At 47.1% G+C, this 18,693-nt stretch overlaps 5 protein-coding genes across 5 annotated transcripts; 1 reads left to right on the forward strand and 4 right to left on the reverse strand.

The window, feature by feature from the left end:
* Positions 1-3,355: 3,355 nt before the first annotated feature.
* On the forward strand, positions 3,356-4,203 carry K444DRAFT_476958 (RTA1 like protein; the record flags this gene model as incomplete). Its single annotated transcript, XM_024872944.1, has 2 exons — positions 3,356-3,530; positions 3,578-4,203. Coding segments are annotated over 2 exons (801 nt in total), but the record flags the coding sequence as incomplete, so codon positions are not given.
* Positions 4,204-4,393: 190 nt separating this feature from the next.
* On the reverse strand, positions 4,394-5,896 carry K444DRAFT_576755 (uncharacterized protein). Its single transcript, XM_024877548.1, has 2 exons — positions 5,701-5,896; positions 4,394-5,615 (listed from the first exon to the last, which is right to left on the reverse strand). The coding sequence occupies exons 1-2, from the start codon at positions 5,764-5,766 to the stop codon at positions 4,485-4,487; spliced, it is 1,197 nt and encodes a 398-aa protein (XP_024726959.1). The 5' UTR covers positions 5,767-5,896; the 3' UTR covers positions 4,394-4,484.
* Positions 5,897-6,376: 480 nt separating this feature from the next.
* K444DRAFT_711448 (uncharacterized protein) lies at positions 6,377-8,400 on the reverse strand (the record flags this gene model as incomplete). The annotated part of the gene is made up of 4 exons (XM_024888246.1): positions 6,377-6,987; positions 7,046-7,326; positions 7,378-7,902; positions 8,203-8,400. The coding sequence occupies 4 exons, from the start codon at positions 8,398-8,400 to the stop codon at positions 6,498-6,500; spliced, it is 1,494 nt and encodes a 497-aa protein (XP_024726960.1). The 3' UTR covers positions 6,377-6,497.
* A 3,775-nt stretch (positions 8,401-12,175) lies between these two features.
* On the reverse strand, positions 12,176-14,565 carry K444DRAFT_547998 (uncharacterized protein; the record flags this gene model as incomplete). Its single annotated transcript, XM_024876342.1, has 2 exons — positions 12,176-13,410; positions 13,458-14,565. 2 exons carry the CDS (start codon positions 14,563-14,565, stop codon positions 12,176-12,178), a joined length of 2,343 nt encoding a protein of 780 aa, XP_024726961.1.
* Positions 14,566-18,118: 3,553 nt separating this feature from the next.
* K444DRAFT_622289 (uncharacterized protein) lies at positions 18,119-18,391 on the reverse strand. The gene is made up of 2 exons (XM_024882067.1): positions 18,198-18,391; positions 18,119-18,144 (listed from the first exon to the last, which is right to left on the reverse strand). Exons 1-2 carry the CDS (start codon positions 18,365-18,367, stop codon positions 18,129-18,131), a joined length of 186 nt encoding a protein of 61 aa, XP_024726962.1. The 5' UTR covers positions 18,368-18,391; the 3' UTR covers positions 18,119-18,128.
* Between the last annotated feature and the right edge of the window lie 302 nt (positions 18,392-18,693).

An 18,693-nucleotide genomic window follows, 5' to 3' on the forward strand; every position in this document is an offset into this window, starting at 1 on the left:
TCGGATGACGATTTCCCACCTCCCCCGCCTCGATCATCGGACAAGAAGTCGAGTCGGCATAAGATGGAGGAGGAGATCAGGATGCGAAATGAAGAGGCTCGAGCTCGAGAACGGGCGACTGCTGAAGCTCCTCGGATCAAGGAAATCCCGCTCCATGAGAAATGGGACAAACACAAAGACGTTGCTGCGAAGTATATGCAAGCCGCGCGGAGGAAGGTCGGTGCGGAAGACGACTTCCCTCATCCCGGAATGCGGAGAGCGGAAACGTTTACTCCAGCGACTGCTGCGTACAATATTCGGTATGCTGCCCCGCCAGCTGCACAATACAGCGACGACGATTCTCCACGAAGATCGTCAGCTCGACCGAAAGAGAGTCGAAGAGCCTCGGATACCCCTCGCAGAGATAAGTCGAGTAGAAGGTCACCAGCAGCCGATCCATATATCGTCTCGCCGCCTTCACCTCCTCCAAATAGAAAGCCGAGTCTGCAAACACATTCTTCAGCACCACCCGCTGCTGCGGAGTTTGTACGCCCAAAGCCAGTGCCCAGTCGATCGAAAACTCAAGATTACCCTCGACACGAGACGATTCCTTCCTTACCTCGAGCAGCAACTTTCCAGTCCGGGGACCGAGGACGTGATCGAGGCGGTAGCAGACTAAGAAAGGAACTCGATTCAGATTCTGAACCTGATTCTCCCACCTATGCTTCACCCCGACATTCACACAGCCCTCCACGGAGAACTCAAACTCGATACGTCTACCAAGACGGCACTACGGTCCCTGTTAAACCATCCTCTCGCCACCGCGAAGAGCTCCATGACCTCAATCATTCATATTCCCGTGATCGCAGCGTGTCTCCCCACGGAACACCGACTCGGCCTCCCCTCTCCCGCAATCCAGGCAGTGGAGATCCTCATTCCCGAACTCGCTCACAGTCAAACCTCTACTACGGTGCTCCTCCCATAGGCCCAGAACCCATCATCCACACCGCGCGTCCCAAGATGGCTCCTCGCACTGACTCACATCGAGGCTCAAGCCGAACAGTTCCCCAATTTTTTGGGGAGGTGAAATACAGCAAAGGCTTCAATAATGTGAGCTATGCACCTGACCCGGCAGATATGTATGCACATACTCATCAGCGGAGGGGTAGCGATGATAGGGGGTATTACGGGAGGAGTAGAGGGGAGCCAGTTTATTGATCATTGATCGAGAACCTTATCCGAGTACACCACACACATGAGAGATCACCTCGACTCTCTACCCTCACTCCCATAGTCGATTCAAGATCTGATTTTTTTTTGAGTCTGAATCTCAATCTGAATCCAAGACTATAGGGAAGACGACACCCTTTCCTTAATTTGAGAGAGATTCGCTTCTTGTACCGTATTACGAAAACTATGACAGTAACGCCTCTCCTCATTTCTTTTATTTCCTTCTTCTCGCCGACACGGATCACTGCACATAAGAAAGAAATCAACGAGACGACATGAAGTGATGATATACGGTACATGCACATGGCCATGGCTTTTTTTTTACCTTTTTCACTGGCAGTGGGCTCTTCTCGGCGCCTTCTCGGCGCTATACATGGAGGGCAGCATGGCATCTGGGTTTGGGAGGGGTCATTCATTTACACGCATAAGGAAGGGTATGTTCGTTGTTGTATTTTACTACACTCACGCTCCTTTGAGAAGAAAGGGGTGTGGGCAAGTTTTTTTTCGAGAACTGCGAGGATTTGTGACGAGTGAGCAAATGGGCCTCGAGTATGAGGACCTGACCTGGTTATCGGGACGGAAGGGTAGAAGGGAAGGGGGATGAGAATCACGATGGAATGAATAATGATCATGGCAGATCGATAGCGATCGAAGCCGTGTGATTAATTGAATGAAATTCGATGATTTGAACTTTTCTTCTTTTTGCTGCGAGTGGATGTGAGGTGGCCACCAGTGCGATTCCTCAATCTGTGTTGGCCGAGCATGATGAGCGGATAATTCGTTCCATGTATTTGGAAGTCCCGTTCATGGAGGAAGCGAGTTCAGTTCTCGACCCTCGTTCCTATTCTTACTCTCTCTCTCATCTCTATCCTTCCTCTAACCTTCCCAGCCTTTTTAATTCTTCATTATTTTTTGATTCGTTTCGAGTTCTCGAGACGTTCAAGTCCCGGTATCCAAGTGTCTGATATTTCAACATTCCAGATTCTCTAGCACATTCAAGTGGACAATTTCTCCAACATCCTACATTTCGCCTCCTAAAAATTCATTTCAAGTGAACGGATTCCTCTACCTCAGCTCGCGGCAAGAAAGACTCAATGCAGTCCCCTTCATTTGATAATTCCAACTATCCTAGTCGTCTTCTTCGGATCCAGCCATGTTATTGTGCAGCTACTTTCTAGGACCGAGATTCCTGGGTGAAAGCCACAACATGACCAGGGCTGCAGCGACCGATTTTGTCAGTCCGGCCTTTGGCCATTTATCTAAGGGCCAGGGTCGATCATGAGATAGTGCAAATGGTCCGAGGAAAGACGATTGAAGGGTTGCAACTGAATCATGGCTCTTATGGAAGGTGGACCTTTTGCTGCTGTTAAGCATGAGAGTGTGTCCAATCTGGTTGAAGAGAGGATCAATTGGAGAAGGCCGAGGTCGAGTTGGCTGAAGCTTAGATGCACAGAAGTTCTGTCTCTTTTACAGGGGACCGAGGGTAGCGAAATGGGAAACACACGTGACAACCCACCCAATGACTCGGAACTGTTCAAGGTTTCTACTCCTCGAACTGACGTATAGAGGGCAAAAATTGAAACCCTGCAGTTTGGTGCTATCAAATATCTTCTTCAACTTGAGTTGCTAAATATATGTTCATGGGGAAAGACTTGGGATTTTGAAGTATTGAGGGTGAGATAAGCGAAGCGTCCCTTCGCCTCGCCCCCTAACTTCCGAACACGCGTGTTTGTCATCCTGGAAATTTCGACTTGGGAAGCCAAGCAACAGAGGCGCTTCTAGCTTCGAATACGCGGAAGTGATTGGCATTGAGACCATAAGAAGTTATCCACCAGCAATCATCGGCCGTCAGCCTTCCAATACGCATGATGAACCCCTCAAGATGCCCTGAATGTCCACGTAACAATAAGTGGCACAGATGAGCATCCGAGGGACGTCTTAAGATAAGCACGGCCACATACGTACCGGATACGAGAAGAAGGTCTTATATACTTCGATCGTCATGTCGCCATTTCATAGAGATCAGATCCGCGGAAAACCATCAACCCACTGCCTCGAAGAGAAAACAGAACCTCAAACCTCTAGCAAGCCTTACCATTGACATTCGCTCTCGATATTTTCCATTTTCAAACTTTAGTCAGGCGTGATGGCAGTCCTTAAGCCCTACCCAGGCTCAACAATTTACCTATGGAAATATATTCCGAGTCTTGCTGGCAGTATCATCTTCGCGATTACCTACCTCATCACTGGATCCCTGATCGGCTTTCGTATGTACAAGACGAAGACGTGGTTTTGTGCTGCTTTTGTCGTTGGTTGCTTCAGTAAGACCTCTCATTCAACCTAGTGTTGCTTGCTGACTTCCCGACAGTGGAAGTCATTGGGTATATCGGAAGGGCATTCGCCGTCAACCAGACTGACGCATTGGGACCGTTTGTCATTCAAGCGACCTTCATTCTCCTTCCGCCCGCCTTCTTCGCCGCCTCATTCGCCGCCTCAATCTACATGACCCTTGCACGCATCATCCGCACTGTTGACGGCGACCACCTCTCCATCATCAACCCACGAATCGTTACACGAATCTTTGTCCTTAGCGACCTTGCCTCCATCGGGGTCCAAGGCACAACGGCTGGCTTTTCGGAGCATGAAAACCTGAAAACTATCGCTACAGTTCTGGTACTCATCGGACTGGCCATCCAGTTTATATCATTCGCGCTCTTCGGTGCATGCGCCGTCATCTTCCACAAGCGCATTCGCCGTAATCCAACGGCACGCTCTCATCAAATTGGTCCGAAGTGGCTTCATACTCTCTACATGCTCTATGCTGTTTCGATACTCATTATCATTCGGTCGGTCTTTCGCGTTGTTGAATATGCTTTTGGCAATGATGGGTATCCGATGGCTCACGAGTGGACCCTGTTTGTTTTCGATAGTGTGCCGATGACTTTGGTTACTGCCATATTCTTCTTTCGCTATCCAAGCAACTTGGCACAGAAGCTGGATGATGATGCTGCGATCCAGCTAGAGTCTTGTGGCTCTGTGAGGCAATCCGGACAGAGCGTCAGCGAAAATCGTGTATGATATTGAGATCTGCAAGGGTTTGGTCTTTTAATTTCATGGTGGCTGTATTTATGTTGGCAGATTAAGTTTTAAGCATCGCGGGTTGGAGAAATAGATTCCTAAATGTCAAATTCGCGGCTTTAATAGAATGTACTGAAAATTTAAGAGCACCATACTTCTCTAGTAAGTGACCGAATCCGAGACTTGACATCTAAGTTCTAACTAATCAAGTGGCTTTCGACAAAAAAAATTGGCCACGATAATGCTCCGAGCCACGGCTCCTCGAGATGAGCTTCGACAACCAACAAAAGCCTTTCTGCAGCATCTCCAACATTCCAACAATCCCTAAGTCTATGTAGCAGTATTGCAAAGTAACCCAAGATTACCAATGCTTCGGGTTTTCGCTGAACAAGAAGTTCTGTATAGCCCGGCGGTACAAGTATCAACCATCGGGTGGAGTGTTGGGCAGCAGCTTGTTCTTCAGGCGTTGGCTCGCGCCCGTGGGCAAACGCAGCTCTGTAGACGTATATCAACTCCTCTATTGCCTTGTCGCACACTACTGCCTGAGCCGGGTTCAGTTCGGGCGACTGTGAAATATGAGCGCGGATGCTTTCGAACCGATCCACGACCTCGTCGGCCCAGTCCAGGTTCACAGTTCTGTCCTCGTCTACGTCTAAAATGTCCTTGATTTCTGATGCTAGGAGAAACTGCCACCAGGGGGCCACGATGGCTCGAACCCCTTGAAGGAGTCTGACGGATTGTACGACATTGTCAAAGAAAGTCGTGTAGTCACTCGCTTCATACGTTGGGTCATGGAATGTCTCAAAGAAGGTCACAATGCCCTGGAGAGCCGAGAAAAGGAAAGCCGGAATGATGTTCTCGTTGTTTAGATCCTGTGTCGTTTCGTTAAATAGTCGCAGGCCTTGAGACTGCAAACGAGTAGCTTCATCGCGGTAAAATGATTGTTGTGCTGGCCGACGAGTGCTGAGATGTAGTGCTGAGACGGCGAGAAGCTCGTTCAGGAGGAAGGGGTGGGTGAATGCGTATTTCACTATGTGTGGCCGGGATCCTTTCAGGTGGTCGCCTCCAGTTGTCCAGTCCGCGCCGTCGATAATGAAATAGAAGAGTTCCATGTGGGTGGCATTGACGTATGGCTCCGCCTGCACTAGTGCCGGATGAATGCAGCTTGAGGTCGAGGTGGGTGAAATACTCTTTAACGCTGGGTCCAACGTCATAACGGTCATTGGTTCGTTCCTCCATGGAGCTATTACAGACAGAGCGGGTGAAGTAAAGGAACATTGCATGCTGGCTGTCGAGCAATTAACGCACACCGGGTGGTTTTCATCACACTATGATTTTATAAGTGAAAGGTCTACCAGGAGTAATACATGTCACATGTGAGAAGAATGGAAACAACGTAGAGCCAGATTTTACCTTGATATGACGCTTTTTACATTCCGAACATCCTGCTCGGGACTTTTTATGACTTCGACGAAGCATTATTGGCGTAATTCAGAATTGATGAAAGTTTCAGGGTCAAGGGGGAAACAAGTCACATGTGACCATGAAAAGCTTGGAACTACCGGTAAGACAATACTCGTATCCGAAGTGAGGTTGTCCGCACTTTTTGCGAATCGATGCTTTGGAATACCGAGAGCCAGCACGAACAAGGTTGCGAGGTGGCTGCAGATGAAATGCCCCGCCCCCTGCTGAGCCAGTCGATCCTGCTTAACTAATACGCGTGTTCTGAGGCATCGTATTGGGTGGCGCGCAGCTTCAAGAGGTTGTAACTAGGCAGCAAGAACCCACAATCTTTAATAAGCCAACAATCATTATCGTTGGGGCTGTGCTGCTTATAATCTAACATTCAACTCGAAGGACGTGTCACCCTTTAAATTCTCTTAAATCCACCCAAAATCATTTTCTCTCTCAGGGGTTAAGCGAAGGGATTGGAGTCTCGCACGGGGAAGTCATTCTCAATTATACCTAGCCCTTGGGAAGCATGAGTAAGTATATTTCAGACCTGCTAAGCTTGGCGAGTGCCGCCACTTTCTCGCACTTCGTACGATTCTAACGGTAACACTTGCGAGGCGCCCATGAGGCATCTCTGAAAAGCCCGGGACTGATTTCGGTGATTCCAAGATTCCGCAATCCGTTACAGCTCGGCGTGGAGATGCTTAGAGTAAAGGTCGTTCAAGGAATATTAATACAAGCCCTCGTTCCCGAGCGAATTAGCTTCCATTGCTGGGATTCTCTATCATACCACTCATGAAGTCATTTTCGATGAAGTCACGCCAAAACACTTCTCCAACAGCATCTTTCCGGTTGGCGAAGATCTTCTGAGCAACGTTCGTCACCTGCCGAAGACCAATCTCAGCAGAAGGCCAAAAGGGGGCTACGGCTTTTAAAGCTCCTGCGTTCATTCGTATTTGCTGTCTCAGATCCTGATCTGGAGACATCACAGGCAATGTTGCCCAGAGTGAAAGGTGGGTAATGGATGAGAGGGTGAGGGCACAGACGAAGAAGTGCGTGTGTTTTACCAAGGGTCCAGGGAAACTGACAAGCTTGCTGATATTCGACGCTGCTTGTATGGTCCGTATTGTGTGCATATTATCTGACGCTCGCGCAACAGGGACTTTGGATTCTCCCGTGCAAGATTTAATTGTCCGGACGGTGAGACCATCGAGAGGAGAGAAATGTCGGTAAAGTAGCATTGTGCTCCTAACCTCAATCAGCCCCGAGACACTGAATAACTTACGAGGGAAAAGAGAAAGCTTACGCGTTCGCGATCATGTGTGCCTGAAACAGCATCTCATCTAATATCCCAAACTGGTCGAATAGATTTCTTTTATTGTCAGGGAGATGGAGATGCCAGTTTGTTAAGTGGGCTTCCAATTTGTATAAGGCTGGATCATCTGGAAATAGAATTTCTTTTGACTGCAGTACTCTATCCAGGTTTCGTGCCGCCGCAATTCGATATGCATACGAGGACCAGGCTATTTCTTCGCTGTCGAAAGACCCATCATCAAACTGGTCGATTGAATGAAGTGGTGGTATAAACTAATGAATCCAGTTAGCTCTTTCGCTGCCGGAGGGAGAGAGTTGACATACTCCCGATGCGAATTCTTTTTCTTCGCACGGTAAAGGTACGTTTGACAGAGGGTCCTGCTGATGGAATATCTCGCTTCCATGAAATCCCGTCATCATTGTGCTTACAACATACAGTTCCCACCAAGTCCTTCGAAGACTTTCCTCGTAAACTGATGATCCCCGTCCATTGACCATTGTAAACTCTCGCCGGTTCATGCCGAGCTCTACAGCCAAGTTTTGTGCCTTGATAAGAATCTCAATGGCCTTTGTTTGCTCGTTATTGCCGTCCAATCCAAGTGCGAAGAGAAGCATTGCTTGGACCATAGATTCATCCTTCGGTGCAGGCTTGGTTCCTAATAGGAAGGATTCAAATTCGATGGCGAAAGAGGCGGCTGATGCACCAGATACGTATCGAGATCCAACGTAATATATTGCCGTCTGAAGATGATCCATAGAATTTGTTTTCAGCACTTGAAGGAGGTGGTGCCGTGGAGGTAGGAATGGGTGTGCATCGTAGAAGTATTGGTAAAATGCCTCCACACACCGCTGTGGTATATTCGGTCGAAAGAGACCAAAGTAGATCCCATTCGAATCCGTACTATCGCTCGATGGTGGAGTATGGCATTCGAGGGATGAAGATACTGGTGCTTCTTCCCCCACCGAGGGCATGAGAGAAACACTCGAGGGAATATTCGTGTCGTTGAAGGCTTCTGAAACCGTCATTTCCCCATCATCTGCTAATTTCGTCAGCTAACAACTTACTTCTTAGTTCAGGGAGAAATTACAGTTTGAAGAAGATATATATTTACCTCGTCCTCTATAGCCCCGACGAGACTTCAAATAGACGCAAGTTATACCCTGGGCAGTGCATCGAGTACACTTTCGCAACCCATCACATTTCAAATGCTTCTCACGACAGGAGATGCAAGCGGTAGAGGTAGGATTCTGAGTGTCTGTTGAGGTGGTAGTGTTTTCTGCCGGGGGGTTGCACGGCCTGGTCAACACTTTGTTTGATCCATTAGAATTTGTGTCCCTGGATTCCATGCTATAAATAGTTGAAGCTCAATCGAACAAGCTTTTCGATGTGATTCGGATCAAGAAGAGGTTACCAAATTAATCAGAAGATCACTTTTTCATATATTGTACAGGAAATGAGGCAAGGTGCTTTACTGTCCAGAGTTGAAAGCCCCTGTCATGACCTCGTGCCGGGAACCTTTTGAATGCCGGGCGATCTTCCGGGGACCAAAGATCGTTGTGGACCCCTGGAAACAGGGGCATCAATTGGCCCTATCGGGTTCATGCTTGGCGCAGCCTCCCAACTTCTGTAACACTGTTTAGCCAACGTCGCCGAACAAGAGTTGGTCGGCGATGACCTCTCGGCAGGATCAGCCACAACGGTCGTATGATTTTCTTCGTCTTTCGTAGGCGTCGTATGATCAATGAACATGATTTGGGCATTTAAGGACCCGAGAAACTTATTAGTGGCGTATATCTTGAAACGAATTCTGTTACCAGGTCCCCGACACTACTTTACACTCTGCCACGAAAGTCGTGAATTTGCTATTCCCACTTGAATAAACCTACAGTATGACGATATTTGTAATGCCACGCTAAGCTCTTGTTCAATGTCCACGAGTCAGGGAATGTTAGGTGCTTTCGAGAACCGTTAATTCGCTAAAAGCTCTTGAATTGGCCAGTGCTTCGCTAGTGTTATCCTTGGACCCACTACAAGTCTATTCAAGGGGGAGAATAGTTGAATATTCACCTATTCTGAAGATGAAAGTTAGTTTCACTGCAGAAAGCACAAGTTTATGCAGCTACTAAAGCCTACTCAACTGGAAAACATATTTTGTTCAAACTTCATCGTGACCAACTCTCCAGTTTCCAAATCCAAGCCCGAGATTCCGGGCCAGCGCCGTCACATACTCTTCAAAAACTAGGTCAAATCCTTGCTGATAATACGAGGCAGTGCATACATCCGGACTTGGCAACCAATCACATACTTTCAAGAGTAATGTATTGTTCATTTGCACATATCACTAGACTGAACGAACAATTTTAATCCAAGTAATCCGGAAGGAGATCCCTGACGTACCATCCTTTAACAACAAAGAGTGACTCTTGACAGCAAGAACTTTTAGAGGGGTAGAGATCCTGATTTTGAATGTTATAGCTGCGGCCTAGCTCAGTACTTCCCCCGTTTACCGCCTCCTTTTCTTCGCCTGTATCATCTCATCCACTGCGTCTGATCCGTCATCCTCATCATCGTTCTCTTCCTCTTCTTATCAATCAGCTTTCTGGAAAAGGGTATCTTGACTCCAACAGACTTTTTTTATCTGCAAACTCGTTCTGTTAACATTCTCCGGTTGCACTTGCGTGCCCAATGAAGCAAAAAATCGTAACTTCTATACCTGTGCCCGAAAATCGAAAATACTCTGTCCGTTTCCACAATACCTGCCATCTTCTTCCTCTATATAAATATGCCTTGGCATGTGAATCAAAGGGAAGATGCTACACGTCTACACATGCCAAAGAGGTTCAGTGCAGAACTCAACTCGGACGCGCTGACATGGAGCGTTTCAAAATACCAATCACTATCACGCATCGACACCGCCGCCTCAGAAATGTGAGCCACGCTACTTGTTCGTATTTAGAAGCAGCAAGCCTGCGTTTTCTATCTCTTACTATCCAAACAAGTGTTCTTATCAGTTTCCTATTTACTGTCACTGCAATGAATGGGAGTGGAAGTGGAATTGGAAGCAGCTAGTTGTGAACTCCTTTTCTGTATCGTCTGGCTCCTAAAAATTAGGGCCGTCAGTCATGGTGTTACAGAAGTGGTGGTATTTCTGTACCTGATCGAAGTACAACCCGAACCCAGGGAGTGCGCTTGCCATGTTTCCGGTGGTGCGTGATGTGCCATACGTTGGACAGAACAGAGGACATATTTTTGCTTAAGGCGGGAAGATCCAGATCCAAGAAGGAAGACTGACGGAAGGCAAAGTGACGAAGGGCAGAAGGAAAGGGAAAATTACTGCTGGCTCTCATTGTGAGCCATGCCCCAGCACCTGGAATGGCAACAGAGAAACGGGTGCGGCTGGGAGTGAACAGAAACGGTGAGTTCAGGCCCAAGGGAAGAGAGCACATTCTGCTGATTCGCAGGCAAGTCTAATCAACTCTCCCCACACTTACCGCCTAGCATCCAGCACACATAAAGCTCACTCCTAAGCAGTGGAAGCACCAAACACAATTGGAAAAGACACGTGGACCACTGATTGGTGAAGAACCCACTGTTGGACACATTCTCCTCAAGAAAATCACACCAGTCTCATACACATTAGCTTTCGAGAGCGAGAGAAAGTTGGCTGTGGCAGTACTTTATCTTTACATTAAAAAATTGCCTTTAGTGTTGTCAAAGAGATTATTGTTATTAAGTTCAACTAAGCTGCGAAATGGAAGTTGACGCAGGACTGAAGAGAAGGGAGGAAGATACAAGTGAGGAGCCGCGAGTTCGACCCAAGAAGATCTGAGGGGAAAATGTAAGAAGAGACAGTTTTTTGAATTAGCCTGGCAAGGGGGGGGGGTCATCCACTTCGCCCGGTACATGGAGGATGGAGCTTGGCATTCTCGATCTGGCAGGTGTATTTATAGGCAGCTGAGATCCAACGACTTGTCACATTACAGCCACTTCCATGATATCACACACGAGGGAAACAATAATCACCAAAGACTCAAACAATGCTAACCAGCATTTGCCAAATCCCAGGTTAGCCTCAGCAGACATTAACCGCCGAAAAGCAAGCAAAACGCCAAATTGAAAAAAAGAAATACTAGAAATCGAGATTTCAAGCCGACAGCATCTGACGTCTCCCAAAGCTCCTACCATTATGCCGCAACAGGAAGTTCGCTGATATCCTTCTTTGCACTTGTGGCTTGTTCTTTCCCAGTCAGAAAAGTATCCGTATCTTCTGTCGTTTGCTGTCAAGGGAAAGGTGTTGCGAGTTCTTGCAGTGCTGTCAAGCTCGTAAAGTGAATTGCAAATGACGGGTGATATCTACAGCACATTTGAGCAGGGGAAGATCTGGCATGATCAAAAACGAGGTTGAGGCTGAAAATCCGAGCAGATGGTGCGAGAAGCTTGTGAATATCGGCCATTCCGAGGGAATCCGACTGGGTTCTTGGATAGAAGTCTCTTTGCTTTATTTTTAGACTTCAGCACTCCGGTTCTTATAGGCAGCAGAGCAGATGATGCGTCTCACTGGTGACTCACCAGAGCATCCCAATAGAGACAATGAGGAAAGGAGTTGGAAATGGACGGGCCACGTGACAGTTACCTCCGGCACATGCACCGAAGCACGAGAAAGGTACTCCATTCATTCTATCGACTGAAGTACTCCTCAACCCACACGTAACGGAACCGATGAACCAACCAAGGCCACGACGAAAAATCATCAATGCACAAAGAACGCCACCTATCAAAACACCACACTAGCATAACAAACACATACACGCCCGCCCTCTTCCCGATCTTCTTCTTTCCCATCCATGATTTACCGCCAATCATCATCGGAAGACCAGACCAAAGATTGCGAAATCCATAATTCCCTCCTCTCCATTTCGATTATTGTTGTTCCCGAGTTATGCAAGTCGGAACCCCTCTCTCGATCGCCTTTCGAGAGCAAGATTCCAAACACCCATCAGTTCCATTCCACGCACAATGCCAGCCAGACCAGACCAGACCGCCATCCTTCAAGTACAAGCACGCCCTCGTGCACACTCACGAAAACCCCAACGCCTGCCTGTTCGAAAGCGTAGATCAATGCTAGGTTCTCCTCCGATCATCCCTGCGACCCGAAGGGCCAAAATCCGGTTCCTGGAGCGCTTTCTTCATCTTCGGGCCCTTGATCGCGAATTCCGCCATCAATGACAAGTGATCACTGGGGAAATGGTAGTTCGGGAAACCGGGAACGGTGCGCATGTATTCTGGATCGACACGTCCGAGTAACGAGGTATTCTCGAGGGCGTTGGTTGAGTACCAGATGTGATCGATCACACCTCTGAAGCCAGGCGTGTAGTTCGTGAATGGTAAGGCGTCCGGAGTCTTGTCAAGATTGGTGTAGGCTGAGCGGAGTGAGAAGGGATGTTCCATGCCATCTTTGGTGAAATTGCCATAGCTGTGACCGAGCAATTCGGGATGGTCGGGTCTGACGCTGCCTTTGGCAAAGAGCTCGAAGACACTTGAGTCGGCAGTGGAGTTCTGGTCTGCGCAGATCACCAAGGGAACCTGTGTCTTGCTGGAATACTCCTTTGATGGCTCGGGTGTAATTTCTGGGGCCAGCTCAACATCATCATCATCATCATCCTCAGTTGGTAATGTGTAGCTCTTCTTGTCTTTGCAGGCTGGCCACTTAGCATACTTTTCCGCTAGCCTGTTCACCTCGCCCAACAAAATCGCGGTTTGGATGAGCTTCACATCACAGTATGCTGGATCCCAGTAGAGATGGGTGTTGACCACGATCAACCTTGATCCAGTCTGCCTATTCTCAAAGAAGCAGACCACAGCAATGTGATCCCTTGGCATGATCCGGTTAAATATATCATGCTGGTTCTTGGCGTCTGGTCGGTTGATGGCAAGATTCCCAAAGTCGACGAGCTGTTTGTCAAGTAATATCCATTCCTCGAATTTGTAGAAGGTCGCACATCCATCCACATTCTTGGCTTGGCTTTCCGCCATCGTCTTTGCACGAGATCTTGGCCAGAAAACACCTTTGTACTTTGAATAGGCAAGCTTCATGCTGAAATATTCCTTGAATGTCTCGGTGTCGACCTCTTGCAGGCAAACGAAATCGGCGTCGTTTGATTGAATCTCCTGCAACACCTGTTCCTTTCGATATTCCCAATCCAGCGCCGCTTTGGGAGAGTATCCGTAAAGTCTTTCAGTGCATGCTTCGTTGGTTAGGATATTGAATGAGAAAACCTTGAATCGTTCTCTGTTCGCAGAACTAACTTCTCCTGAAGTGAGGTCGAGCATTGAGCGAGGCGTAGGTGGCATTGGAACTGTTTCCCATTAGCAAGTATCAGCAACAAAGGGGCAGTAGCCTTACCGGGAGCCTCTTCCCTCAGACGTTCAATGAGCTTCTTTGTGCCGTGTTCGATGACCACCTGTTTCATTCCCTGATCAATAGGATTGCCTTCGATGCCCAGTATATCCAATTGATACAAAGACCCTAATTCATTTGGCAGTGTCTGAATTCGATTATCAAATGCCAAGAGTTGCTTCATGTATACGCACATCCCCAACTCCGGAGGCAGGTCCACCAGCTGATTATTCGAGACATCCAGAAGGGTCAAATGACGTAATTGACCTATCGTTGGTGGTAAGTATGCGAGCTTGTTGGATGCGACATAGAGTTCCTTCAAGAAGACATAGTTGAACACGGGAGCTGAAAGCACTCGAAGTCCTTGACCACTCAAATCCATGTTGTGCCAATCTTGACGTTTGAGGGGGCTCTGCTGATCAGCCATCCGACCAAGATCTCTGCTCTCGCCATTGTCCTGTGGATCATCTGAGGCTGCTACGGGTTGTGCAGGTGCTGGAGTAATGCCCCGGTTCTCCCCTGCTCTGAGCCTCGCATAGTGGTTTGGAGCACCCTCCATCATCAGTGAGTGAGCTTTCTCAGACTCCTTGTGCAATCTGATTTGCTCCGCCCAGTGCTCAGTTATCTGTTGTGCCTGGCCCCCGCGTGTCGTCGCCGAATGCCCGTTTTGGAGATTGCTGGGTGTGAAGCTCGGCGTTGAATTCGACAAGACGCCGGACGAGTAACTCGCATGGTGCCCAAGTACCGCGCCATTGGTTGTGTGTGTTGGATGGTCCTGTTGAATGTTCGCGTGGTGTTGCATATGCTGAGGTTGGTGGGTGTTCTGATGTTGGAAATTGTACATCGCTGGCATCCCTCGCCCACCAGCTCCATTAACCCGGCCATGCTGCCCTTGCTGGTGATTCTGATTGAACATGCCGTAGAGGTTTTGTGCCGGAGAATGAGAATCCGGTGATCGAGAAGGCGAAGGGGTGTCTGCGCTGAAGACAGACCGGATGTTATTGGGAGGCGTGCCGTTGCGGATGATCTGGTGTCTTGGGTGATGGGGCTGTGTATGTTGTGGATAATAGTAGTTCCCAGCACTCTGCTGTGGGAATCTGTAACCATCTGCCATCTAAATCCTCCACTGGCAGATCAAGTGACGGCGTTGGCTCGAGGGTTGGAGCGCAGGCCGAGTTGGTGTATGGTGGGACCTGGGGGAGATTTAGGTAGGAGGTTTGGAGAGCGGGGATCGGATCCTTCTTCGTTGGCACATAGGTCTGCTGAAGAGGTCTTCTGAGCATCTACCACGATTGGATCCTTGGTGATGCGCGAACGCCGACGTGTCTTGGAGTGAGGGGAGCTATCGGGGGCTGGAGAAGGGTGTGACAATGCAGCAAGCCTTGATTCAATTGACCAGCGCTGGCGAGGGCGCAGAATTCGAGGATTTGCTCTGGGAGCTGAGATTAAGTTCGAATATCGTAGGATGAAGGTGAACGGCAGACTTTGCAGGATCGAGGAGGGTGTTTTGCTGCTCTTGCAAGGTCAGTCAAAGTCTATGGATGCGCCAGGGTTAAAAGGAGGATTTGTGCCAGGAGGGCGCTCTGGACGGGTGGGGGAACAGTATCGTACCTTGCAGAGGTGCAGAGGTTTGCATTAAGATGAAGTCCAAGTGGCTGTGAGCTGGTTGTGAGCTGGTTGTTGGTGGTTGTGCTGCTTTCGAGTGGTTATGCTCCATATCCATGTTCGCTCGACGGAGGTTAGCAACACGTGACCAGCCAGCTCGTCTAAAGGCGAGCTAGGCCGTATGCGATCTTGAACTTTAGCTCCACCAAGAGACAACTAGCGTTATCGTTGTTTTTGTATTTTCAACGAGGAGAGTCATGCGCTAGAAGTAGTTACAGCTGACGTGCAATAGCTCTCCCTAAACCCTAGCCATAGAGTGCTCCCCTGTAGCACTGTACGCAAGAATGCCCGCTAGTAAAGCACCCTAAACATTGCTCTTCCCCTCTATAGTAATTTCGGAGGGAGTACCATATTCTGGGTGCATTTGGGTTATGCCTAACCCGAGGAATCAAGATGTCTGAGTTCTATAGTGCCCAAACAAGTAAGGGTTTGACGAATGCGCCCACTCTCCACCTTCTCTTTCACCCTTCGGGCTGTGCCCTCCAGTCCAGGTCTCCTCTTGTTTCCGAGAGAGTATGTCGAGGCCGTGGCCTAATCCAGGGGAATTGATGGAGAGGTGGCTGCTCTCAAGTGACCGACGAAACTAAGAGCCAGTCTTCTAGGTGTTTGTATGGTCCCTAGCGCTTCAACCTGCAGTCGTTTTCACCAAGAGACAACAGATTCACTCATTCACAGTCTGGCAAAGTATAGAGCTTTTGGCCAGATGCCTGGGTCCAGACCGTTAAGTAACGCCTATCAATCTATTAATGTTCCTGAAGCTCAGTTCTATCTCGTTTATCTCGGTTTCGTCTTCAGATCTCTGTGAGGCTGCGAGCCAACTCCGCAGCCTTGCGCTTATGAAGTAGCCCCTGAAAATTTTGTATTCGCTCCTCCATTAAGAACATCGTCTCCTATTCCTGGCGTCAAAATAATAGTCGGACTTAACGTCGCGCTAAAGGGGCCCTTCCCTTTAGTCGGGGAAAGCAAGTTGTCCCGGGAAAGCAAGATGTCCCGCACCACACCAAAATTTCTATGCGATTGCAGACACTTAAATTGCACCACATAACCAAATAACCCTTAAATTAATGCGTAATTGAGGATATAATCTCTTATTACTCTAATACTACAAAATCTGCATTTTGAGCTATTGAATTAGTCAATATTACTAATCTAGGTAGTAAAGAATACAGAACCATCCCCTCCCTACTAACCCCACTATTTATACCCTCCTCTATCCCCTTATCTGATCCCCTAGACTCCTCTAATATTACCCGTATACGTAATTGACTGAGAGGGTTCCCCTTTACCCGATGAGCTTGTTCAGATGCGAGTACTACAGGATTAATGGGAATATCTATAAAGATTGCGGGATTTTCGGCTTATATATAATCGAATTTAGCTTGCTCCTTAGCTACCTTATTATAAAGTGATTGGTGCTTAATTCGAACAGCTTCAAGCTCGTTTTCCGTAGGTTCGTTCTGGGGATCGCGAATTGGTATTCAAAGCTCGGGAGGGATAATTATAACCTGCTTCTTTGCTTGTGCCTCCAAATCTCTTACTATCTTCTTCCTCTCTCTCTCTGCTATTCGTATAGCGATTCCTACTCTCTTAAGAGCTTCCCTTTTAGCTGATTTGGCCTTTGCAAGCTGTCTTTTAGCCTTCTTTAGCTCCTTCTTTACTGTGTTCCTCACTTTGATCTTCTTCTTTTCCAGAGTATTAGATACATTTATCTACCCCCCTCTTTGGAAACTAAGCCATGCGTTTAGCTTAGCCTTGTAATATTTAACCTGTGCCTTGCGAGTATTCTGGGTATCTAGCTCTTGTAAACTTCCAAGTATTAGGTGGTTCTTGGTAGTCTTGATCGTAATTATATACTCTTTGCGAGGGGAGGAGCTTAAAGTATCCAGAATCTTGTTATCGAGATTATCGAGCCGTAGAACGCATTCGTTATATGAAGAAGGAGGTTTTGGAAGGGTAGGTAATTGGTATTCGTAAACAGGAGCAGGAGTAGGCGTGGTAAATTGTATATTTTCTGTGTCTGATTCGGTTTCCGATTCAGATCCAAACTTCAGGAATTAAAGGCCAGTATCTTTCCTTCTCTTTTTGCCATATTCCTTGAGCTTTCTTTATACTGCTTTAAAACTAATAGGCCAAATTCCAGTATTCTAAAAGGCGTATTTAATTATACGAACCATAAATATCTTCTCCCGTATTTCAGGAAGATTACGAAAGAAGTACTAAACGTTATATTCCGGCTTATATAAGCGAATCATATTCATAATATTGACCTGTTAGTAGTGTTTCCATTCCCTAAAAATACTAATATCGTATGGTTAAAGCAGGTAGGTTTGGTAAGAGGGGAATTAAATAATTCATATCTTATTATATATAGCTTTTAAGATAAAATCGTCCGCTTAGTAGCAGGTTACTCCGTTAATCAAGAGAATATGCCATTCCTTATTAGGACCGTAATTATTATACTTAATAAAATGGTCTAGCCAAACTATATAAATACCCTCGTTCGTATATCCTGTAGGAGAGACTATAATAACCTTATAGCCGGTTATATTTTCGTAGAACCAAGAAACCATAATCATAACTCCAGGGACAATTACTACCAGAGGAATTACCTTGCTATCTATAGATATATATTCAATTATTATAAGAGATATGCGATTTTCTGGTATTCCTATATATATCTCCTTGATTCTAATTGGAATAACTACTTCCTCTCCTGCAGGTATATAAATTCGTACTCCTTTCTCGTCCATATTATATATCCGATCCCTATAGCATATTCCAGTTTCCTCTAATACCGGACGATATTCAGTCTCAAACCAGTCGCATAGGCTCTGTTCGGTATAGAGATCAATACGGTGGCTCGCAATAGGCTTTGTCTTAATTATATGGAGTTCTGGAGTATTCTTTAGCCATTAAGAGAACCACTTCCAAGATAGAGCCGTCTTATTATCCTCCGTTCGCATCCATATCGTACAGTTATATATTATTTGCTTCGTAGCTCCCTTCCCTCTATTAATCGCATATGATACTATATACTGAATCAATACCTCGTATTAATCAGAACATAGGATCTTATTATACTCTCCCCATTGTCCGTTTACTGCTCCCATTTTCTTCCTCTCTCTCTGCCATGCTTTCCTTACTATATCTTTATTTCGTATGCAATATACGCGTGCTGCAGTCGCAGGAGTCTCTTCTGGGTTGGCCTTGAGGAACTGAATAGCCTTACGAAGCTTATCCTTCTCTGGCATATTACGGAGGAGTGTATATTTGGGGAGGTTGCTTAGGCGAGCCATTACTATTGAATTTGACAGATTTTCAGGGAAATTTGGGCTGGTGGTAATCAAATTAATTGATTTTTACTATGGGTATTCCATACAAATTAGAAATTTTCGCGATCGGTGCGGGACATCTTGCTTTCCCCGACTAAAGGGAAGGGCCCCTTTAGCGCGACGTTAAGTCCGACTATTAGTAGCCTTTTAACTAATCTCAACACCTACGCCCAGTTGAACATCTCGCATCACAGCACCAAAAACTTCCCCAAGTTTGCTCAGCACAAAGACTCGCCATCTCGCTT

The sequence above is a fragment of the Hyaloscypha bicolor genome (assembly GCF_002865645.1).
Source record: "Hyaloscypha bicolor E unplaced genomic scaffold K444scaffold_184, whole genome shotgun sequence".
NCBI classification, from domain to species: domain Eukaryota; kingdom Fungi; phylum Ascomycota; class Leotiomycetes; order Helotiales; family Hyaloscyphaceae; genus Hyaloscypha; species Hyaloscypha bicolor.

Coding starts and splice junctions, on each gene's coding strand:
- K444DRAFT_576755 (XM_024877548.1), bottom strand. CDS start 5,766: ATGCTTCGTCGAAGTCATAAAAAGTCCCGAGCAGGATGTTCGGAATGT. Junction 5,616..5,700: donor GTAAAAAGCGTCATATCAAG/GTAAAATCTGGC, acceptor ATAAAATCATAG/TGTGATGAAAACCACCCGGT.
- K444DRAFT_622289 (XM_024882067.1), bottom strand. CDS start 18,367: ATGCCAGAGAAGGATAAGCTTCGTAAGGCTATTCAGTTCCTCAAGGCC.